General features: G+C 42.8%; 5 protein-coding genes across 8 annotated transcripts; 3 read left to right on the top strand and 2 right to left on the bottom strand.

The window, feature by feature from the left end:
- The first annotated feature begins 13 nt into the window (after positions 1-13).
- LOC135434888 (protein ABHD13-like) lies at positions 14-2184 on the top strand. Its single transcript, XM_064691634.1, has 5 exons — positions 14-286; positions 345-586; positions 653-994; positions 1055-1233; positions 1706-2184. The coding sequence occupies exons 1-5, from the start codon at positions 148-150 to the stop codon at positions 1824-1826; spliced, it is 1023 nt and encodes a 340-aa protein (XP_064547704.1). The 5' UTR covers positions 14-147; the 3' UTR covers positions 1827-2184.
- Positions 1991-5097, bottom strand: LOC135434885 (DNA repair and recombination protein RAD54-like). The gene is made up of 6 exons (XM_064691629.1): positions 4843-5097; positions 3487-4783; positions 3274-3427; positions 2812-3217; positions 2590-2753; positions 1991-2528 (listed from the first exon to the last, which is right to left on the bottom strand). Exons 1-6 carry the CDS (start codon positions 4843-4845, stop codon positions 2189-2191), a joined length of 2364 nt encoding a protein of 787 aa, XP_064547699.1. The 5' UTR covers positions 4846-5097; the 3' UTR covers positions 1991-2188.
- Positions 5023-9458, top strand: Edem2 (ER degradation enhancer, mannosidase alpha-like 2). 2 transcript variants are annotated; one of them, XM_064691627.1, is made up of 8 exons: positions 5023-5127; positions 5264-5609; positions 5693-6134; positions 6197-6343; positions 6748-7961; positions 8013-8284; positions 8420-8518; positions 8761-9458. In XM_064691627.1, the coding sequence occupies exons 3-8, from the start codon at positions 5989-5991 to the stop codon at positions 9307-9309; spliced, it is 2427 nt and encodes an 808-aa protein (XP_064547697.1). In that variant the 5' UTR covers positions 5023-5127; positions 5264-5609; positions 5693-5988; the 3' UTR covers positions 9310-9458. The 2 variants fall into 2 exon arrangements, with proteins under 2 accessions (XP_064547697.1, XP_064547696.1); XM_064691626.1 differs by lacking the exon at positions 5023-5127 and having other exon boundaries at positions 5240-5609.
- A 1087-nt stretch (positions 9459-10545) lies between these two features.
- On the bottom strand, positions 10546-16241 carry LOC135434883 (uncharacterized). Its single transcript, XM_064691625.1, has 5 exons — positions 15572-16241; positions 13901-15511; positions 11715-13715; positions 11462-11660; positions 10546-11398 (listed from the first exon to the last, which is right to left on the bottom strand). Exons 1-5 carry the CDS (start codon positions 15984-15986, stop codon positions 10621-10623), a joined length of 5004 nt encoding a protein of 1667 aa, XP_064547695.1. The 5' UTR covers positions 15987-16241; the 3' UTR covers positions 10546-10620.
- Positions 16242-16337: 96 nt separating this feature from the next.
- Positions 16338-23660, top strand: Pect (phosphoethanolamine cytidylyltransferase). 3 transcript variants are annotated; one of them, XM_064691633.1, is made up of 7 exons: positions 16338-16372; positions 21433-21683; positions 21749-21815; positions 21875-21987; positions 22691-22857; positions 22916-23101; positions 23168-23660. In XM_064691633.1, the coding sequence occupies exons 1-7, from the start codon at positions 16353-16355 to the stop codon at positions 23483-23485; spliced, it is 1122 nt and encodes a 373-aa protein (XP_064547703.1). In that variant the 5' UTR covers positions 16338-16352; the 3' UTR covers positions 23486-23660. The 3 variants fall into 3 exon arrangements, with proteins under 3 accessions (XP_064547703.1, XP_064547702.1, XP_064547701.1); XM_064691632.1 differs by lacking the exon at positions 16338-16372 and adding an exon at positions 16623-17072 and having other exon boundaries at positions 22730-22857; XM_064691631.1 differs by lacking the exon at positions 16338-16372 and adding an exon at positions 16624-17072.
- The last annotated feature ends 25 nt before the right edge of the window (positions 23661-23685 follow it).

The raw sequence follows: 23685 nt of genomic DNA, 5'->3' as shown, positions 1-23685 counted from the left end.
AATACCAAGTTGGCAGTTCCACGACAACTACACTAACTACGTCGACGCTTTTCAATTCAGCTATTTACCCAAATAATGTTCTTTTGCATTACAAATTGTCAGAATCGCAGCATGTAGCGGGTTTGTGTACCTACGCACGTGTTCATAATGAAAGAAGTGGGCATAGCGTTGCCCAAATCGCGAGGTGTGGGCGTAGGCATTGTGGGCGCCTTTTTACTGTTTTTTATTTTCTACTATTTCTATGGGGGTTATATGACGCTTACGCTCTTCGCAGCCATTCTATTACGTACGTAAACGATAACATAACTCACATGGCTATTACACAAGTCTTTCTTTACTTGCAGTCATTTTCTACCATGCACAAGACCTGCTGCTGTACCATCCGGACTTGCCAACGAATTCACGCATTTACATACCGATCCCAACTATGCACAACCTGCCACATCTAACAGTTAGCATAAAGACGCCTGATGGCGTGACGCTACACGCCTTTTGGATCAGTCAGCCTGAGGAACGTTGCAAATCCGTGCCCACATTACTATATTTTCATGGCAACGCTGGAAACATGGGTCACCGCATGCAGAATGTAAAGAATGCGCGTTCAACATGCTTTTGTTCCTGCTCTTATGTGAATTTGCCTTTTTTTTTGCAGGTGTGGGGCATTTATCATCATCTTCATTGCAACATTTTAATGGTCGAGTATCGTGGCTATGGCCTATCGACGGGCGTTCCCTCGGAGCGTGGTCTGGTAACAGATGCTCGCGCTGCAATTGATTATTTGCACACGCGCCACGACCTGGATCACTCACAGCTAATACTCTTTGGTCGCTCGCTGGGCGGCGCCGTTGTAATCGATGTAGCCGCCGACACCGTTTATGGCCAGAAACTGATGTGCGCTATTGTAGAGAATACGTTCACCAGCATACGTGATATGGCCGTGGAACTGGTGCATCCATCTGTGAAATACATACCAAATCTGTTGTATAAAAATAAGGTAAATTTTCAGCGATTCTCTTTGACTTTGCCTTCATATTATACCCCTTTTCCGTTGCAGTATCATTCACTTAACAAGATAAGCAAGTGTTCGGTGCCTTTTCTATTTTTATCGGGCCTTGCAGATAACCTAGTGCCACCGCGCATGATGCGTGCCTTGTATACTAAATGCGGAAGTGAACAGAAGCGTATGCTTGAATTCCCGGGAGGCTCGCACAACGACACCTGGATAGTGGATGGGTAAGCCATGTGCCATTTTAAAAATAAATTGATTCTGTTTCGAGAGCGATGAAGAACAATTTCTATCGCGGCTGTGCTGATTTAAAAAATTCACGCTTATATTGAGAAAGTCAAATTTATTTATTTACAAATAACGTGCTAATATCAAGATATCTTGATCAATCTCTGCATTTATTACTTTCATTATGCTTCTCACATATATGCGAAATCAAATCAACATTGGGCCACTATATCATATTTACTTCATAATTTTCCTGATATTCGGAATTCTGTTGAGGCTGAATCTAATCACAAATAACAATATCAGCAAGTCTATTTAACATATATAAATATAAATTAAAACCTAACATTGATAGAAATTATTTGTTTTATATTCATTCGATGATTAAGAATATTTATTTAAAATAGTTAATTTTCAATGCATAGCAAGTGATAGATGTCTAATTAATTATTATTTGATTTTATTTTGCAGTTACTACCAAAGCATTGGAGGCTTTTTGTTCGAGCTACAACAGCAGCCGTCTCCGCTGCAAAAGCCACCGGAGAAGAGCAATGTGTGGGTCGAACTTGAACATAAAATAATCGACGTTTAACTCCCATTCTAAATATGTACACACACACTAATGTGTTCTATTGACTGTGTTAACACTGCATTGGTATATTACTTATGCATATATACGTGTATATTATTATGCTATGTATTATCATAATATTTGCCCGTATATGAGTGTTTTGTATAACTGAATTGTGCACTAGGTTAAGCCATTTCAGGCGCTTGTAGTTCTGTTTATGGAGTGGACAAGCCTTGAGAGCTGTAGGTTCCATATTTTAAATGTTAAACTACTTATGTATATTAGGTTAATTGTTAACAAATAACAAGAGAATTAGTTTTAGATTAGCCTAAACTCTAAATCAGGTTCCGCAACTAAATAAATTATTTTTAAATTGAAAGCAGCTAAAAACCCAAAAATTTTTCATCACTACTATTTGGGTCAAAGTCTTCATCACCATCATCACTTGGCAGCACCTTATTGGCATTACGCATAGAATTCAGCTGCTGCTGTTCCGAATGATTGTCCACCGTTGTGCAGGTCGCCTGTTTCACGTCTCCCTGCGAGCGGTGATGAAATACGAAGGAAACACATTTACTCGCCGTCCAAGCCTGGGAAAGAATGCTGTCAGGCAGGCCGCGGTTATTGGAACAGTGGAACCACTGCGACAGATGCGAGGTGCAGTCCGAGTTGTCTGGTGGCGGCTGTCTTTGCACATCTTGGAAACAGCGCTTGCACTTAAGTCTGAAAGGCACCGAAAGAAACATAAGATGGGCCCAATACACGCTGAGTCAATGGCACCTACTTGTTGTGGGTGTCGGATAGTACGTTGGCCTCAAACCTAAACAAATCCTTAAGATCGTCTCGTGTGAAATGCTTTTCTGCCGAATCGTTATTATCTATAATTGAGCTAGATAACGATTTCTTATGTGTCTGCCGCTGTAGAATTTTCTCCTCAATTGAGCCACTCTGCAGAGAAAGATGTTATATAAAATTGGATCAGCGGTAAATGCTTTGTGAAACTTACCGCCACCAGGCGATAGATGTAGCAGGGCTTCTTTTGTCCATCACGCCAGACTCTAGCCATTGCTTGCTCATCGTTTGCCGGATTCCAGTCGGGGTCAAACATGAACAAACGATTTGCGCCTATTAAATTTAAACCGCAGCCACCTGCTTTGCTGCTGAGCATAAAGAGGAAGCAGTCGGTGGCGGGATCATTGAATCTGTCCACAACCTTAGAGCGTTTCTTGATCGTCATTGTGCCATCCAAGCGTACATAACTGTATTTGCGTTTACGCGCCAGTTGCTCAAATAGATCCAGCGTCTGCGTGTAGTTCGAGATGAGGACCACCTTGTCATCGCTGTTGGCACGTATGGCAGCCAGCATAAAGTCAAGCAACATAAACTTTCCACTCAGCTCGGGATTGACGTCTCTATAAATAGATCAAATATAAGCGCAATTTAAAAACAGGAAAGCTTTTCAATTTACTTTGGCTTATAGTTGGGCGGCAAAACATTCTGCGAGTTTTCGAAACCTTTTTCCCGTGCTGCTATTTTCTCGTAGATCAGATCAGGATGATTGCATAGCTTCTTCAACGTAGTTATGTCGGCCAAAGCCGTCAACGTTGTCTTGTCAGTGCAATCTGTAAGTTAAATATGTGAGTACTAACGAGTCAGGCTTCTAGTTTGACTATCACCTTACCTGCCAGACTTCGACGCACTTGATCCGATTTAAGGAAGTTCGCATAGAGCTGGAGTTGTACGGCCGTTAGCTTGGCGCAGACGACCATTTCAAATTTGACGGGCAGATATTTGGTTAGGATTTGATTGGTGCGACGTATAATGCATTGGTTAACCAGCCCAACCAACTCCTGTGTTTTCTGTAACGCACGTTCGCGTTCTGCGTCCGTGGAGTCGGCATTTTGACCACGCAGAATGGCATTCTCGAAGTTACGTTTGAAATCAGAACCTGTTCCTAGCATTTCCGGATTAACGAAATTGACCAAACTGAAATACTCAGTCAGATCGTTTTGTATCGGCGTGCCGGAGAGCAGGACGCGTCGTTTGGTCTTAAGGCCCATTAGCGCCTGGTATGTTAGATTGTCGCTGTTTTTAAGCCGATGGCCTTCGTCGCAGATGACCATGCCCACCTCCGTTTTGCAAAGTATGTGTGAATAGAGCCTAAATGTTTCATAGCTGATCAGCAGCACGGGTGTGCCGCAGCGCGTCGCTGTATTCATGGCAAACTGTTCTAGAGTGCGTATTGTGTCCTCCTTGGAGCCGCCCTCCATTGCCAGACAGTGCATGCGGCCGTGCAACCACTTTGTGAACTCCTTCTCCCAGTTTTTGACCAGTGACGAAGGCGACACCACTATGGCCTTCGAGATGGTTGGCTTGCAATCGGGACTCTGGCGCAACAGCGTCCACGTTAATGTGACGCACTGCAGCGTCTTGCCCAGCCCCATCTCATCAGCCATTATGCAACCGTTAAAATTACCTCGTTTGCCCTCCACGCATTCATACATGAAGCGCACGCCTTCACGCTGGTGCGGACGCAGCACGTTACTAAGGATTGGATCCACAACGACATGCACCTGTAGCTTGCTGGGGTCCAGCGACATACGCTCGTGCTCTGTGTAAGCGGGTGGCGTATACAGGACCAGTGCATTGCACGCTTGTGGATCGTGCAATGCCCGCCGTACTATGGAACGACGCACTCCCAACGTACGATTTCCACCGTAATCTGGAACATAGTTTGCAATGGGAACTTTGAACTTGCGCGCTAGCACCTTGGCAATGGCCTGCTCATATTCGCTATTCGCCGTAAAACGTATCGGGAGCGGCAGCTCCACAATGTTGGTGGCATCCCGCAGTGCGCTTTGGCGTTTCTGCAGCTCTATCTGGCACACACGTTTGTTTTTCTTTTGAAGTGGCGGGGTGAATGCATCCTTTGATTTAATGCGCACTCCTAGTCGTTGGCTGGGCGCCAAGCTGCGTCTCTACTTATTTAAATGTTTATAATTATTTACTTGATTTTTATTTAAGCAAATATAATTACCATTTTATTTAGACTTAAATGTAGACACTTTTAAAAGCGCGGCGGCATCAGCTGTCGTCTATCGGTTTCCCAACACTGTCATGAGCTGCGTTTGGTCACATTATGAACGTAATATGTTGTGCTACACTGACAGCTTTAATAGATTTTTGATATTTCAATGATATTACCGGTGCTACTAGCTCCATCATTTATTTTTTTAAACAGACAAATTTGTTATTTTTATTGATCGAAAAGTTGTGATTTCTAAAGCAAAATTATTGGCTTACATTTTTTAATAAGTTCAAGGTATTACATAAATTGAAGGTGTCATTCTTGCACAATTTATTTTAGGTGACCATATACCTATAAAAGTACCGATGTATTAAAACATTTATATATTTTTTCCAACACTAATCTTTTCGCACTATAATTTACTGCATAGAATTGATAAGAACGGCCCATTTAACTAATTTAACAACTGCCAGCAAAGCGTAATTAAATACGACCAACACTCACTCATATGTGGCATTTCATCATAACACAATGTGTGCATACTAAACAAGAGCAGCATATAAATTAATCTTGCAGCGAGCGGTCGTTGTTCGGGTATCGGCGATTTGCAGTCGTGGTGTTTTGTTATTGGAGCAGCAGCAAACAAGATTAAAAATAAACCATTTTGAAATGTTACTACTTTGAATTGTAAAAAATGCACACAACGCTGCCGAGCACGCCACAAACGCACAAGTGCAAGAAAAAGTGCAATATAAATTCCAAAATTTGTTCGTCGGGTAAGGAGAAAAGGCATAACTGTAAAGTGCCATGTACATATACATATACATATATACTATATGCTACTTTTTTTTTATGACAGTCTTACCGTCCATACATTTAAATGAGGCGCTGTTTTAAAATTAAAAGCAGCGAAACTCAACTAAAGCGGACAACGCGATAAATTCAAATAACCAAGAGCAACAACAAATCAAACGTTCAAAGTGAAGGTCAACGTCACAAGCAACAAGCAACACCAAGGTGATAAGTAACGGCAACTGTGGCTGCCAAAAACAAAATACTAACAGCACCAGCTGCTCGGAATTGGAGCTAGCAGTTAGCTCAAGCTTAGCTCAGCATCAGTTCCAGTTCCAACTCTAGTTCCAGCTTATTTGTAAGATGAGCTCGGTATCGTCGCTGGTGGCACAGCGCCTGCTGCTGCCGTCACTGCTCTCCCTCCTCCTGCTAATCGTCTGCGTGCTCAGCGATGATGCGAGTACGATACCCACGCAGAACATGTCGCACAAGGAACGCGCCGAATTGCGGTAATTTAATTCACACATATGCACTATAAAGTTTTTTTAATTGTCCCACATTGGTTTTGTAGTGAAGAAGCCCGTGAAATGTTCTATCATGCATATCGTGCCTACATGGAGAACGCCTATCCTGCCGATGAGCTGATGCCGCTCTCATGCAAGGGACGATACCGCGGCGTGACCCCCTCTCGTGGCGATATGGACGACGTATTGGGAAAGTGAGTTCAGTTATAGAAAAGTTTGGCATCTCCAAAAACACGAGCTTTTAACCACAAATAGATTAGATAAAAAATCAATTTGTACAATTAACAATATATTCCATTTATGAGGAATAACTTGTATGATAATCTAATCTTGATAATGGGTCGAGTATATAAGGCCTAAAGAAATTTGTATTTGTATGAAGATGATATGAAGATCGTGTGCTTATAAACTATGAAGACCACTTTCAAAAGCATTGGCTAAGCCACTTAGATACCTAATCAATATTTTAATTTTTATATGTGATTCGTTACAGCTTAGCTAAGTGTTCGAAGGTCAATGCTATGCTTATAAGATTTACATGTTTGTGATACTCATTAAGATTTCTTATCATTTTATATATTATTTCTATGCTTTGCAGCTTCTCCATGACGCTAGTGGATACACTGGACACATTGGTGCTGCTTGGGGACTTTGCGGAGTTCGAGTACGCTGTCAAGCTGGTCATACGCGACGTGCAATTCGACAGCGACATCATAGTGTCGGTATTCGAGACGAATATTCGCATGGTGGGCGGGCTACTCTCAGCGCACATACTCGCCGAGTATCTGCAGAAGCAAGCGGACGTAATGCACTGGTATAAGGGAGAAATGCTTGAGATGGCCCGCGAACTGGGCTACCGTCTGTTGCCGGCGTTTAACACCACGACGGGCATACCTCATGCCCGCGTTAATTTGCGGCTAGGCATGAAGGATCCACAGCTAAAGAAGTCACGTGAAACGTGCACCGCATGCGCTGGCACCATTCTGCTGGAGTTTGCGGCATTGTCGCGGCTAACGGGTGATCCCATTTTTGAAGTGCGCGCGCATGCAGCGATGGATGCATTGTGGAAGCTGCGGCATCGTGGCTCCGATCTTATGGGCACGGTGCTAAATGTGCACTCTGGAGATTGGGTGCGTCGTGATTCGGGCGTGGGTGCCGGCATCGATAGTTACTACGAGTATCTTTTTAAATCGTATGTGCTGCTTGGTGATGACAAATATTTGGCCCGCTTTAATCGTCACTACAACGCCGTGATGAAGTACGTCAGCGAGGGTCCTATGCTGCTAGACGTTCTGATGCATCGGCCACATGCCAAGTCGCGTAACTTTATGGACTCCTTGCTGGCCTTTTGGCCGGGACTGCAGGTGCTATCTGGCGACCTAAAGCCGGCGGTCCAAACCCACGAAATGCTCTACCAAGTGATGCAGATGCATACTCTCATTCCTGAGGCATGGACTGTGGACTTTCAAATTCATTGGGGCCAGCACCATTTGCGACCCGAGTTTATTGAGTCCACGTACTTCTTGTACCGCGCCACCGGTGATCATCACTACCTTCAGGTGGGCAAGCTAGCGCTGAAAACGCTTCAACAGTATGCGAAAGTTGCCTGTGGCTATGCTGCTGTCAACGATGTGCGAACCGGCAAGCATGAGGATCGCATGGACTCATTTGTCCTATCGGAGACATTTAAGTATTTGTTCTTGCTGTTCTCGGAGCCCCAAGATTTAATCATTAATGTGGATGAATTTGTGTTTACAACCGAGGCGCACCTGTTGCCGCTGTCCATTGCACAGCTAGGGAATTCCACGTTTAGTAAGTTCATTCGAATACATTCCATAATCACTAATAATTATATATTAACAGGCTTTCGGCAATCGGACGAACACAATGTACTCGACTTCATGCGCACCTGCCCCAGTTCCAATAAGCTTTTTCCTGAGAAAGTACGCAAACCATTGCGCAACTTCATTACGGGCTCGTGCCCGCGCACCACAAGTGGCAAGCGACTCAGCGCCCTGGATTTTCAGGCAAGCAATGCAGATCATCTGCGAGCTGTATACGACATGGGCATCACCATGGTTTCGGTAGGCGATCGTAGCCAAGGCAAGGTGCGACTGTTTCATAGTTTCTATAATGTAAGTTTTCTGTTGCATTTGCCTTTCTTGAGTCGACACTTTTAATTTTGGTGGTACATAATTTAAAAGCTGACACTCCGGCATCTTTTATGGAATACTTTTATAAATTATATCAATCACTTGTATTTTCTACAGGCCAAAAGTCAGGAGGAAGGCGAAATGGGCCTGCAGTTTATGCAGGAAATGCTGGAGCTGACCAAAATGCAGAGCATGAATCAGCTGGCACAGCTGCAGGTGCGTAAATCAAAACAAAAGAATTATGCGAATACTATCCTTATGGTGAGATCTTGATTAACTGAAAAAATCAAACTAAAATTGTCTATATAATGAGCTTTCGATTGTGTTTATTGATATTCTTGAATTTGTTGGTGAAAAAAACGCTCCACTTCAAAACTATTTTGTATTGCAACTAAAATTTTAGATCGGTTTTCGTTGGTGATATATTCAATCAACTAAGATGTTTTTTTCTCTTGTAGGCTGTTGCTTATGCTTTGGATGATCAGTCCCAGGACTGGACAGCACTGATGGCCGGCCCATCGCACTTCAGTCCAGAGCTGATCGGGGAGCAGTTTGTCGAGGGTGAAATTGTGCTGGCCAGTCCATTGCGGGCCTGCGACGAGCCGCTGCAAAACGCCAACAATGTGGCCGGCAAGATACTTGTAGCGGAACGCGGCGACTGCACGTTCGTGAGTAAAGCGCGATTGGCACAAAAAGCGGGCGCCACGGCGCTGATCGTCTGTGATAATGTATCAGGTTCTTCCGGCGAGACGCAACCCATGTTTGCGATGTCCGGCGATGGCAAAGATGATGTCGCCATACCCGTTGTCTTCATGTACAACATGGAGTTTACCACGCTGGCTGCGGCGATGTTGCGGCGACCGCAGCTGCGCGTTCGCATAATGCAAATGGTGGAGTTTAAGCGCTGGCAGCTTGCCAAGGAGGCGCACCAGAACGAGACGGCAGCAGCAGCAGCAGCGGTAGCGTCAGCGGCGATGCAAAAGAAAAAGCCAGACAAGGAATTGTAGTGATTGCTCAACGACGGTGTGGCTCCTCGCTTTAACGCTTCAATGGCGCCTTCTTAAGTTCTAAGTTCTAAAGTGCTTTTCGGTTAACATTTCACTAATTGTACAAGCGCATATACATAAGTATATAAATCTTAACTTTCATTCTTGAACTTTACTTTAAGTAGAAGACCTAATAGTTACAGGCCAATCATTAGCTAAAGTTTCACTGGAACTACTACTTATTAGTCTCCTTAGCATTTGAATGAACATTTTAAAGTTTTTATTATGTTTATTAAAAGCGTTAGCGTAACTCAGCTTCCTAGCAGCAACGTCTAAGCGTTATGCAATTGACGGGCTAATCTATTTACATAAATTTAGCCGATACATCTAACATGTATGTTATGGTATGGATAGGTCATACGCATGTTTTGTATATGTAAAGATTTGTACTTGTAGTCTATAAACTTTCACAATTTTTTTATGAATTTTTATTTCGTGTAAGTATATCTTCTGTACATAAATTAGCTGTTAGTAAGAGATAAAAAATAATTGTAATTAATAACTAGCTTGTAATGTTGTATCTGTAACGATTTAAAAGAATGTGTAGTTGAAATTGATTAGTTCATATACCAAATGCGTTTAAAATACATCATTCAAAATAAAAAACCGTGCTCCAATTAATTGCAGCCTGGATTCGGTGTATATCCCGCCTAAAGCCGCCAAAAATTAAGAAATGCATTTCATAATTAAAAATTTGATTATTATTTATATGATCTTTTATATTCATTTTATTGTTTTAAAGTTATAACTGAACTTAACACGCTCTTCTGGTGCGTTAAGAGCTCTCCACTCATATATAGTACATAGCTAGCATTATGCTAGAGTTAAGCCTAAAGAAATGTTTTCTTTTAGAACATAAAAATAAACACGTTATGTAAAGCTTGATTTGAAAGCTAAATCTAAATTAAAAAATATAATAAATCAACTGGGCTCATATGTTCTCGACTTCCAGACAACGATTGATATTGAATTCCGCTCTTTAGGAGGTAAATGTATTTACATACATATAAATTTGTATGCGTTCATATAGATTTATGGCTATAAGGTTTAACTAAAACGGGTTAGTAACGATACTACTTCAAAAGCATCTGAATTTACAGTTATATTTAGAATTAGACGGTACGGAGTTACGAACAAATTTTGGTAAGCATTAAAGGATTAATTAAAATAACTTAAAACTATATTCAATTGCCAAGCTACATTTAAAAGACGGGAAATTTTGGTTTTTTTTTTTTGTTTTGCTTGGTTGGTGCGGGATTTTTTATGTACTCTCTACACGGACACGGGCAATTGTGAGCCAGCTGACGCCATCACCTCCATAGCCGCTATCATCATCTTCTCCTGATGCGCTGTGGCCAGTTTAAGCACATGATTAGCAATGCTGTCCACGGTAAGGGTGCTCGGCGTCATTGTAATGATCTGAGACTTTTGGCGTGTGTAGAAGCGCCGATTGTCTTGGGGTGCCAAATATGTGAGTTGTCTCGGATCCGCAACGTTAATCCAGATTTCATCGTCCTTCGGCGATTTAAGGATCAGATGATCGCCCGTATTGATGGCCACCAATTGACTGTCAAAATGCGGAGAAGGCAGACGGTGCACGTGCAGTACGCGATGTGTCGGTGTGGCATGCGACAACTCGCAGGCAATGATACGCAACTCGGGCCATTTGTTTATTTCCTTGACATGTTGATACAAAACGAGCATGCTGCTCTGATCGATGTCAAAGCTGGGAAAATGCATTACCCCCAGATTTTGGCCTAAGTTAAATCCAAAATCATAGTTCATTAACGTGTCACCGCTGCGATGGTCCCAAATGGTTATGCGCGTGTGCCCATAGCCAATCAAGCGATCCTCCGTTAGGCACTCAATGTGCCTTAGCTCATGGCGCAGCTGTTTGAACTCTCTTATGCTTGCTAGGGTATCGAGTGTGGGCGTCAGCGAGTACTTGCAAATGCCAGCCCTGGGCTTGCCCACAACTAGCTCCTGCTGCCAGGCCATTACAAAGTAGCGCGATTCTGCTATGCTCGTGTAGATTACCTGGTTCCATTCGCTACATGATAAGTCAGAAGATTTGTACATTATGGAATACAATATAATATTATATAATACCCACCAATTGACCGCATCGAGATGTACTGAATGCATTTTGGGTCGCAGCTCCTCCTCACAATAATAGTAAACATTCACGTACAGCGATAAAAGTTTGCTCTCGCGCTTATGATGGTCCAGCGGATGACTACGCATCTCGATGTAAACGGGCGTCGAGTTGTGTGCGCACATACGATTGCAGTGTGGCGTCACAATTTCAATATCTATTTAGTTAGAAAATAGTTAAATATCGGCATTAAGATAAAGTCAGTACTGACCGTTTGTAATGCGGCGCGTTCCACCCAAATATATCCATCGCTGGTTATTGTTCTCGTCGGATTTGTCCGAGTCCGCAGAGTCTTTTTGTGTATTTTGATTTGGGGTTGTGCCGAATATGTTAAATGCATGCTGTTGGGTCGCTGTGGCATGGATGTCTTCAGTTGTCGCCTTCTGCAGTACATTAAAAACTTTGGAGTACTTCCAAAAAGAGACCAGCTTCTCCTGCAGCACTATCAGCTGGTCCAGCTCATAGTATATATACAGCACCTTGCCATTCTTGCCCGCCAGCGGGTTGCGTAGCGCTGTTGATCCCTTAGTAAGGGACAAAAGGCCACCTGGTGGCGTTATCTGAATGTTGGGCACTGGAGGTTCATCCACGTTGTCGTTCGTGCCGGCTACTTGGCGAGCTCGTCGAGAAAAGTGGGGCGCTCGCTGTGAAGGCGGCGGTGATAATGGTGGATACATTAATGAAGGCTTGGCAAGCTGCGCATAAGATAACGACAGATCATAGAATCCCTCGGGCATCTGTGGCTGTAACTGCTGCTGCTGCTGCTGATGCTCCGGAGATTGCTGTTCCTTGGGGTTGCAAACTGCATTGACATAACGACGCACTGCTGCACTGTATAGGGGCGGACTGACCGCAGCATGATTGGTGATGAACTCATGTGTGTCCATCAATATACTTGTCTGCTGTTGCTGGTTGGGGTTCCGATCAGACGTCACTGTGAGCACGTTGGTGTCTCCAACCCCCGTTGGCTGCTTTTGTTGTATATTTAGTGCCGAAGGCAGCGATTTGGCACGCAAACGCTTCCGCTTGACCGTGACTTTTTGTTCATCTGGCTGCGCCCGCGACTTTTTAGGCTTCGGAGAAGGTTGCTGCTGATCGGGACGATGCTGCTGTGAGGATGCATGACTAATCACAACTTGCTCGGTTGGCGTTGGTGACTTCTTCAGACTTTTCTTTACCACTTTAGGCGTATTAAGGCGTTTGTTAGAAGGTGTCGAGCCGCCGCTCAGGCGCTTGCCACGTCCCTGTGCCATCGCATCCGACAGCTCGTAGCTCTTCAGCAAGTTGACCTTACGATTGCGCAGCAATTTCGAGTTCATATGTGTGGTCGATCGCGTGACCAGCTCGCGTTCATGCGGCGCAGTCGCAGAGCCGACACCGACGGTGGTGCGACGACGTTTTGAGGCCTTCGGCATTAGTTTTTTGGGCGTCTTGCGCGACAACTTGGCTGCACCGGCTTGCTCGGGTTTTTTATTGTACTGTAGGCGCTCGGGCGATGCATGCGTCGAGCTGTGGGTGCTGGGGACAACGGTCGGCGCGGGGGCATTATTCAATGCCTTCACTATATAGATAGAAGGCTTGGTCTCGCGTGCCTGGCGCAGTCGACTCTGCATGCACTCATGCAGCTCATTTTGGGCAGGCGCTGCGGCGGCATAGACCTTCGCGAATGCCGCCTCTAAGGACATTTGGTGAAAATCGCTGGCTACCATCAAGGTATTGCTATGGTGGTTCTGCTGCTCACCACACTGAGCATGATAGTAGTACTCAATAGTTGGAGCGGAAACTGGGACGGCGTTCATTGCGGAAGGCCTGGGGTATTCAAACGAGCTGCTAGCTTCTGCCACTGCTGAGATTCCGCTTAAAGCAGTCTTTTTGATGCCGCTAACATTGCTGATGTTACTACTGCTGCTGTCGCTATCGCCATTTAAACGCTGACCACTATTTTCTTGCGGCTGCTGCTCCCGTTGCTGTTGATGTTGCTGTTGCTGCTGCCGCTCTCTTCGCTTGCCTCGCACGTCGCTGCGCATTCGGTCCAGCTGCTGCTGCGTTCGCACTCGCAGCGAGCGACGCGCCACGTTACTGTTGGCCAATTCCCGCATCGCGGAGGCTACTGCATTGGCCGTTGCCAGTTCTGTGAGGCCCAGATAGTTGCAAAACTCATGCTGCTCTGAGAACTGCGCATCATTGTTGCATTCCACACTGCTCGCGCGCCCTACGAGAAATAATTAAGAGCAAAAGAGAGCCTGATAAACAAATTCAAATCTTATTTGGAAAAACTTCATTTTCTTATCCCTTAGCTTTAAAAACTTATAAGGAAGCTGGCTGGCTTCGGCGCGGCGATGATAAACTAGCCTCGATATTGATAACATTTAACGCATATAGGTAAGAAAAACTTACCTGCAGGCTGGCGTTCTTCCTGCTGCTGTTGTTGAATCACTCGAAGTTTCTGGCTTTCGACCTCCTTTTCTTGCACTTCCAATTTCTGCTGTAAAGTTCCCACTTGAGGCTGCACTAAGTCCTGAGCGAATTGGGAGAATTTGTTGCACTCCTGTTGCTCAGAGGGTACTATGCGATTTCCCAGATCTGTGGTAGAGGTTTCCTTTGTTTCCAAACGAAGTGGCAAATTGGTTTGGGTCTGAGTTGTCTTGAGCACAGGATCCCTTCGCTCAAATTTTTTGTTTACCCTTGGAACCAGTGTTGTTGTAGATGGATTAATCGTTACCTCATAGCAATCATCGTCGTCCTCGTCATCATCGTCTAGCACGATGACCTCTGTCTGTTGGACCGGCATTGTGTGCAGTAGGCGTCTATAGCATGGTCTCTTTTGCCTGGCTGCATCTTCGCTGGAGTATGGCGTATCCGGTGCTATGGCTGCATCTACTACATCGCCCACAGAACGTGCTTGTATCTCTTGCGTGATTTTAGTATAGTCTTGCCGCAAAATCTCGCAGAACTCACTGAACTTGGGCTGTTTGGCAGGTTCAGCTTCATGCTGTTCAAATACAGCCTCAAAGTTTTCCACATCCTCGACGGCTTCGCAGCTGTGTGCACAATTCCAATTTGCCATCTTTTCACTAAGGCTCATCTGCGGCTGCGACTGACATATGTTTGCCAACCGACGATCCACGGCCTCTGCGGATAGCGTATTTTTTAGCAGTGGCATATACTTCCGCAGAGGCGGCGATTGCATCTCAGCTGTGCCCAGCTCATCGTCGTAGTCATCGTAGTCGCTGCCATTTGGCATGGAAGTGGAACTTACTGGAAACTCTGTGGTGCTACTGTGTGGTATTGCAGCCGTCGCCGCAGCAGCAGCTGCAGCAGCAGTAGCTTGTTTTCCCTGCTGATCCCCTACATCGCTGGCATGGATGGATTGCCGCGGCTCCTCAACATCGCTAGGAATGGTGAGCTGCTGCTGCCCCATGACAATCTGCTGCAGTTGCAGCTGCAAGCTGCCCTCCTCGTGCTCATTTGCTGCACAGTCATCGTCCTGGTCCTCCAGCTCGTGGTCGTACACCTCGCAAATGTCCGGTCTATCGTCCACAAACGAGTCGCTAACTTGATTGGCATCCTCTTCGGCTGCATCGAGCAGTAGCTGCTGCTGTTGGTACTGCCGGTCTAGTGCAGCATCACTGAGGTAAACATGAGGCTCGGCACTGGCCTCTTCGTCCTCCTCAGCTGGGCACAAATCGCTACTGTAACTAACGTCATTGTTCAGCTGCTCCTGCTCATTTGCAACGGGTTGCAACCCCATCAAATAGGCTCGCTCCACTTCCTGATCCGTATGCACGCCGTGGGCAGCCACGATTATCTCGCAACATTGCTCATCCGTCAGCAACACAACATTATTGTCATAAATTACGCATTCCGTGTGCGACTGTTGAATAACATTTTGGCACTCAATTGCCACCTGCTCCTCGAGCGAATGCTCTGACTCGGTGCCATTGATATTGCCGTTTGTAAGAATATAGCCAGGAGAAGTGGCTGCCTGCAGCAGTGCTATGGGTGTACCTAAAATAAAAAGATTACGTGAGTTGTGCAAATCGATTTAAGCTGAGCCAAACTGCTTACTTGCAATCTGCGGACTGAGAAATGCACGTTTTGGTGTTGGGCAACCTATAAAGTTATCAGGGTTACGGCACATGCCGAAAATGAGAGAATGCCTTCTCGGTTCTCGCGTATCACCAACTACTTCGCTGTAGTCTTGCAGCTCATCATCAAACCCCTTAAAGCCGTTGCTTTCAGAACTAGCTAGCAGACTGCGTATTTCCGAATCATCCGATATGAACTGCAGCATGTTGTCCCTTGACGGATCTACTTCGACCACATTCTGATTCTGTTGATGCAATGCAGAAGTCGCTGCTACAGTATGAGCAAATTCTGGGCTCGTTTCCTCATCTGTGCCGGAGGGCGGCGAAAAAAGGTCAAGCAAACGGTCCTCGGCTGCAGCATATTCCCTTAGAGACGCTGTTTCCCGTTTCGACATTTTGTAATCAATTACTGAGCACCGCGAATTACGCGAAGCTACCAACACTTCGCCACTAGCTCACGATGCAGCGTTTAATGAAAAAGTTTCAGACAAATTGTTATATTAATACTTTTCGGAATTTAGCACGTGAAATTTAAATAAAATAAGTCAATGTCTCGAGGCTGTCTACTAAACAATGCCGAAATCAAATCTGACATGATTTACGCAGCAGTGTTTGCTTGTTAATCGTATTGCGTACGCACGCATTTTCTTCTAGACTTAACTTTATTTCACTTTTTTAAGAACGCACGAAAAACAAATTTCTTTGGGAGCAACAAATCGCGGCACTTGTCGGTATGTGAAGAAGAAGCATTAGTATCGTTTATGCGCCGCCCTTTATCGAGGTTTTGTATTCGCACTCTCCTAAAGGCAATGTTTTGTTGTCGACTTGATTTAACAAGTTATTTATATATGGATATATTTTGAAATAATGATGAATTCGTAATAAGAAGAGAGTTTTAGAAATATTTGCTGATTAGCCATAGGTAATCAATTGGCATGGAAATATTTTTTTCGAATTTTCGTTTTAGTATTTTACCGCATTCACAGGTTCGGTCACACTGGCGGTCAGCTGTTAGTTTTAGTTTAAGGGAACGTCAATTGAGCAACACATTTGTAGAGCGACTAGAACATTAAAATTACACACACTTGAAAAAACTTCGAAGCGTTCGCGCGCTGATAAGCAAAACAAAAACTAAGTAGCTGCTTCGGGATTGTCGAAATAAAAATATTAAACGTACTCAAGACTCGGCACAAACAACACTTGGCGCTCGAAGTGTGCACGTCGCCTCTGTTTTTTCGTATAATAATCAATGTGCTTTTAGATCGGTATTTTCAGTGTACATAAAAATCTGCATATATATATATATATATGCATAATTTGTGATTCTTGTTTAGGACAATATCTAGTATAAAGGAAAATTCTACAAAAAATTCAATAATGAGTGACAAATTAGTGAACGGTACTTGCAACGGCAACGGCGATGCCAGCAACAAGAAATGCAACGGTACAAGAAAGGAAGTACGCGTATGGTGCGATGGCTGGTGAGTCAGTTTGTTGAAGTTTAAATGTATGTATGTATGCTCATAAATGTGTATGTGCATGCATACATTTATAATATCTATTGACATTGAATTTGGCCAGATAGGTTCTATTCATTTTCTAATCTAATAGCATTTTTATTTTATCATTCTTGCCAGTGACAGTTGGCATTTCGTACGACTTTTACAGACATCGTATATGTATTGTATGTACATATATATACATAGTTCGTCCAAAGATAGCTTAGCTAGTCATTTATATTTGTTCAGGTTCAAGGTCATAGCTAAAAGCGAAATCTGATTTGCCCATTACGTTTGTTAGTATGAATACAATCGCAACGCAGTGTTGCAAATGATCGATCCGACAGACAATAATTTATCTAATTATACAGCACTATAAGCTTGATTACCATAATTAGATTCTCTACGCAGCCTGTTTGACCGGTTAAGTAGCAGATCAGGCTAGACAATATTGATTCACTTCGATATGCAACATATGAGGAGATACATACGGACACACGTTCAGCCGTACAAATGACTTTATGTAATCTATGTATGCTTATGTACACAAATGTCAATCTCAAAAGACTTCCGCAATTGCTCTTTCATGTTTGTTGCTTCTATCTTTCTCTCTCTACCTCTCGACGCGTATTTAAAAGAGATGTACACGCCCAAGCGTACAGCATCGCGTGATTCTCTGTATGTACACAATTCTCTGTACAGCTGTGGCAGCAGCATAGCGACATACCCCACCGCCCTCGCCTGCTTTCTATGCTTACTTCTTGCACGTTTTGGCCCGGGGCATGGTTTACGTGGCCCTTGTTGACTGTGGGCCGGTCGGTGTCTGCCCAAACATCACGTGATTTATTGACGCGCATGCTCCCCAGCAGGGAGGCGGCCTAGTTTTGTTTTACCGGACGCGCCAATGACCCAGCGTGTAAACTGACGACGTCATTGTCGGTGTACCTGTACCTCTACAAAAGAGAAAAGGTTGAATATTGTTTTGAACAGCGTGAAACGTGTAAAAAACAGAAGCAAAGAAATAAACAAATAGGCAACAACAACATACATACATGTATTTTAGGTAAACATAGAAACATAAATGATTCGAAATCAACTGCAAGAATAAATCTATATAATGTCGTTTCGAACCAGCTACAGGATATATCCTAGTCTAGCATTCTGAACTTGATATAGTTTTCTTCTTCTTCCTTTTTCGTGTGCATTTGCATAATTAAATTGACATTTAGCTTTGTACTGAAGGTCAGAAACCGAAGCGAAGCATTGCAAATGACTGGCGCAATTTTATATAGGCGAGTCAGCCAGTTATACAGTCATAAGTATAAAAGGAAAGGGAGAGTAAAAATATAAATAAGTAAATATAATTTTTTAAACAAGCAACATTTGTGAGAAATAGAAACCTTACAAAATTGGTAAACTTTGCACAATATTAAAATATGAATTTGGAAAAGCTTACGAGGAAATATATGAAATAGAGGAATAGATCTTTAAAAATCGTATATGTACATACTACACGTTCACGAGAATTAAAAGTAGGGTAGAATGTAGTTATGAAAGGAAATGTTTGCTTCGAAGGTATTTGTTATAATTGTAATGCGTACATTTAGACTGATAAAGAACTAAAATTAAATTTCTGCACATAAAAGAAAAATATATATAGTACACAAAATCCGAATGCTAGTAATGATATAGAAGTTGTTATTCCGAACCGTTAAATGTTAAATACTTTCTTAAAAGCATAGAAAATTAAATGGTACTTATTAAAGAATATACTAATTTCCGGGTAAATTTAGCGATTAGTACGAGAATAGAAGCCCCGTGCAGAGGTAGGGTCAATGGGCAGTACCCGTGGGGATAGCTACGCGCTGATAAGAGTAGATGCCGTTCTACAATCACAGAATCACGCAAAATCCATTCAGTATTTTTCGTCGGCACCAGCTGTGGCATCCATCCCATGCACAAATGTACTCGTATGCTAGCAATACATATGAATATGTAGGCTTGGCCCTTTAGCCTCTGGAAATTAAGTCTGTTGCTCATCGATAGCAAAGATCATTGACGTAAGCGTTGTGCAGGGGCAACATTGTGGCTGGCTTCAAAGTTGTTGTTGTCGTGTCAATGAACTTGGGCCAAAATCTCATTTTCAAAACAAATGTAAACCCCTTGGGACAGCTAACGCCTCCCTGAATGTACTATATTTATAAATATATATACATATATAAGTATTAAAGCTTTGTTGCTATCGCTGGGCTTCAGTTATCGCGAGAGCGCAAATTCTACTCTGAATCGCGTGATATTTTCTTAATCAACAAAAGTCGGCGTAACTCAATTGATTAAGGCCCCAGTACGTTCTGTGATGTACTTGATCCTACACATGCGTATACATATATAGAAATATATATATACATATATATATTCGACACAGATTTCTTGGCTGTCGCAAAATCTCCGGGATCAAAGGTTCCCGGGTTGGTTTTCATTGTCGTCTTAATGAATGGCCCACCTTCTGCTGGCCACCCAGATACAGATAGTTGATGGACCCGTCTTCAATAGAATTTTATAAATATTTTGGATTGGATTTCTTTGACTCTTGTGATGCCAATTGAATGACGTCACGTTGATTACCCAGACTGGTCAATTGGCAAGCTTTATTTTGGGTTTTGCCTTGGTCTATATTATATTATATAATATATATATATATATACACAACGTAGTCATGTCTTAGGCCTTCGTATTAAATGTTATTACGTGTGTATTACTAATTGTCGTGGCCCAATCGTTCGTAGTCAGTCTGCCGATTCGATAAGGATGACGTTTTGGGCTGTTATCATGAATACTTTAATGGCAATTGCCTGGAATTCGATTGTGGGTGATATGAATATGGTTTCATTCTTTTTGGCTTAGTAGGTTTAAATGCTCGGTCTGATTTTCTTGTATCAACATTAATTAACTGTTCGACAACTGGTGGCCTCGTTCTATTGATATCTTATAACATGTTATCTACAACAATTCTTGGGAATTGTTAAGGTAATGATAAACAATGCAGTCAAGACGCCTTGTGATGATGTCCATAAAGTTTGTTGGCCAAAGCGGGGAGTGGTTATTAGAGCTTTCACTGAACAGTTGGAAGCTATTTAAAATTCTCTTCTCGGCTTGGCATTTAAATTATATTTAATTAATGTCAAAAAAAAACCACCAATAATTGCACAAATATATTTCGTAAGTTTTTGTCAGTTTAACAAAAATGGCATAAAATGCAATTTGCTTGGCTCAGCACGTCCAAAGCATTTGGCTAAAGCGTGTCGCGTGTTGATTAGAATTGAGCTTGCATTCCATAGACATAAAAATATTACATATAAAGGCGCACAATATAAATCAATGAAATGAAAAATGCCCCATACATAAGTGTTTCTCTCGCATTCGGATTTGTGTCTGTGTGGCAATTCGCAACTGATGATCGCGTCCAAAGTGCGACGGCTCTACAAAGAAAGAAAAAGTAGAGCAAGCGGCGTCCGTCTTGAGGGGCTCTGTGCTTGGCCAGACGTTGACTTGTCCGAACTTTGAGCAAGTTATGTCAAGTGTATGCGAGTTGGTTTATTTGCTTGATTTAAATGCCCCCTTGGCAATTGAGAATGTACTGTGTGTATTGCCTGCTAAGAACATATCAAAATATTTTTCCCAACCTCCCAAAAGTTAATTGAAAAACGTTTCTATATTTGCTCAAAATACGCAAAATTTCTAATTGATGTGGCACTTCGTCTGGTGGTAGCCTGTCTACAGCCATATGTATATGTCAAAAGTCACACGCGCCCTGATTGAATTTCCGTTTGTCAACAAGTTTTCATCAATTGCTATATTGTCGTGAGTTATTTGAACCCGGCTACGCTGGGGCTCTCTGTGAATGGAAACTTTGCGAGCCAAGCGATAATTCAGCTGCTATAATCGTCATGGCTATCTGGGACGTTTCACTAATATTCCTCATGAATCAGCGCCATGTTTTATATATAGCAAGGTCATTTCAGTTCATTGGACACTTCAGCCTAAACAACATTGTCTGTAAAAAATGAATCTATAGACTTCCTTTAAATGTTCACCCTTCTTTAGGACTTTTCTAAACTGACACACGTTTTGCTAATTGGATATTCCCGATAAGGTCTAACAATTCTTTGTTTGTTTCCTGTATGTTGTGTTTCCCGCTATCTCTTTTCCGTTCTGTTTGATTAGAAAATGCAATCGGAAGATTTGTTTATTCGAGGCGGAAGCAAGATACAACTTGTACATATGGCACTTGCGCAATTCTTTGAATATACATTAAATAAATCTTTGGTCTTTGTTTGAACAGCTACGACATGGTGCACTTTGGGCATGCCAATTCACTGCGACAAGCCAAAGCACTTGGCGATAAAGTAATTGTGGGCATACATACCGATGAGGAGATCACCAAACATAAGGGACCACCCGTCTTTACCGAGGAGGAGCGCGTCAAGATGGTCAAAGGCATTAAATGGGTGGACGAGGTGGTTCTTGGTGCGCCCTACGTGACCACCCTAGAAGTTCTCGATCAAAATAATTGTGATTTTTGCGTGCATGGCGGTAAGTTTGCCATTCGACTTACGCGAGATTTGATCATCAATTAACTGCCCCTTCTTTGCTTACAGATGACATAACAATGACCGCTGAGGGTGTGGATACCTATCATCTGGTGAAGTCGGCTAACCGTTACAAGTAAGTGACCTTCTGTCTTTTTATAAAACTTATCCTAAAACACTTCCGTCTCCCCACAGGGAAGTCAAGCGCACCGCCGGAGTTTCAACCACAGATCTCGTGGGACGCATGTTGCTGCTTACGCGCAACCACTTCCGTCAGGGCTCCGCCGAATATGACATTGAGAAAGAAGGTAGCGTCCGTTTCTTACGTACTCTTTATATTTAACGTTGCTTTATTTTAAGTGCGTCCACCTCATCTGCCAGTGATTACTCATTTTTTATATATTTACTTTAACTAACCTGAATTAATTATTTGCTTTGCTTTTAAAACTCGTTTCTTAATATCTCTTCTGCATGCTGATCTAACACCGCACACCACATCAAAACTCGAAAACAGTTCCAAGTATGAGGAGAGAATCAAAGTTTAACTTCTTAATATTTCCGATATATTTATACATAATACGAGTCTGGGACACGCACGTTTTGCTTTTAGTTGGTTGATTAATTTCCTATTAGAATCTGGTGAATAGTGTCCGTAGCATTCTTTGAACGTAACAAAACATTTGCTTTATTTTGCTCTCTACATCTTTACTATTTCTCTTCTTTTTTATTTCTATGTGCGCACTGTTTACCACTAACCAAACTCAAATCAAAATCAAAACCTATGAACTAAAATCTCAAAATCCCGTGCGTGTTGCCGCCCCGCGTTCAAACTAAAATGAATACCCAAAAAAATATTAAATAAAATAAACCACCAATCAACCGACATCAAAACGAAATATCAAATCAAAACCTAATTGTAAATTGTAATGTAATGTTCTTATGTATCCGTTGTTAAAAAAAAAAAACAAAAAAAAAAACAACAAATTTGATAATTTTAAAAAATTGATACAGAAAAACTTTTAAAAATTCAACAACTGCAATCCCGTTTAGGTTCATCGAATATGGGTCAGGATTCTACAGCGAAGAGCCCCTGGACCGGTTGCAGCCAGTTTTTGCCCACAACCCAGAAAATAATACAGTTCAGCGATGGCAAATCGCCAAATCCAGGCGATAAGATTGTAAATATAATACAAATATCAATTGAAACATGAATTTTAAGAACAATTTTTGTTACAGGTGTATGTGGCCGGTGCTTTTGATCTCTTCCACGTGGGTCATTTGGATTTCCTGGAAAAGGCTAGCAAATTGGGCGACTATTTGATTGTGGGCCTGCACACAGATCCCGTTGTTAACTCCTATAAGGGTAGCAACTATCCCATTATGAATCTGCACGAGCGTGTGCTTAGCGTATTGGCCTGCAAGGTAAATCCCTAACATCCTCATCGCAGGCCCTTAAATAAACTACTAACAACCTCTTACACTCTGCAGTTTGTCAACGAGGTAGTCATTGGAGCACCCTACTGTGTCACAGAAGAGCTGCTGGATCATTTCAAGATTGATGTTGTCTGCCACGGACGCACGCCAATCTCACTGGAGGATGGCAAAATTGATCCGTATGCTGTGCCCAAGACGCGAGCCATATTTGAGCTACTCGACTCTGGTAACGACATGACCACAGAGCGCATTGTTGAGCGCATCATATCGCATCGACTGGAATACGAGCGTCGAAATCAAGCCAAAGAAAAGAAGGAAATTGAAGCGTTCGAGGCACTCCAGCGACAAAAGCAAACGCAAAAGGCGGGCTAGTTTCCGTTTTTTAATCAATAGACAATGTTTTTAGTTGCAACTTTTTGTTTAGAATGTTTCGTTTTATCGTTGTGGATTCTTTTGAATATCGTTATGTTTTGTGTTGTGTTAAGCAATTGAAATTGCTGCGGGCCGAATATTGCATGCCCCTCCATACACACACACACACACACACTCACTCACACACACACAGTTGTATA

This window comes from Drosophila montana, unplaced genomic scaffold (assembly GCF_035044405.1).
Source record: "Drosophila montana isolate Dmon_TW-CO22-7 unplaced genomic scaffold, ASM3504440v1 contig_3440_1, whole genome shotgun sequence".
Lineage (NCBI taxonomy): Eukaryota > Metazoa > Arthropoda > Insecta > Diptera > Drosophilidae > Drosophila > Drosophila montana.
The sequence above is the reverse complement of the archived record's forward strand: the minus strand, read 5'-3'. Positions and strand labels throughout refer to the sequence as shown.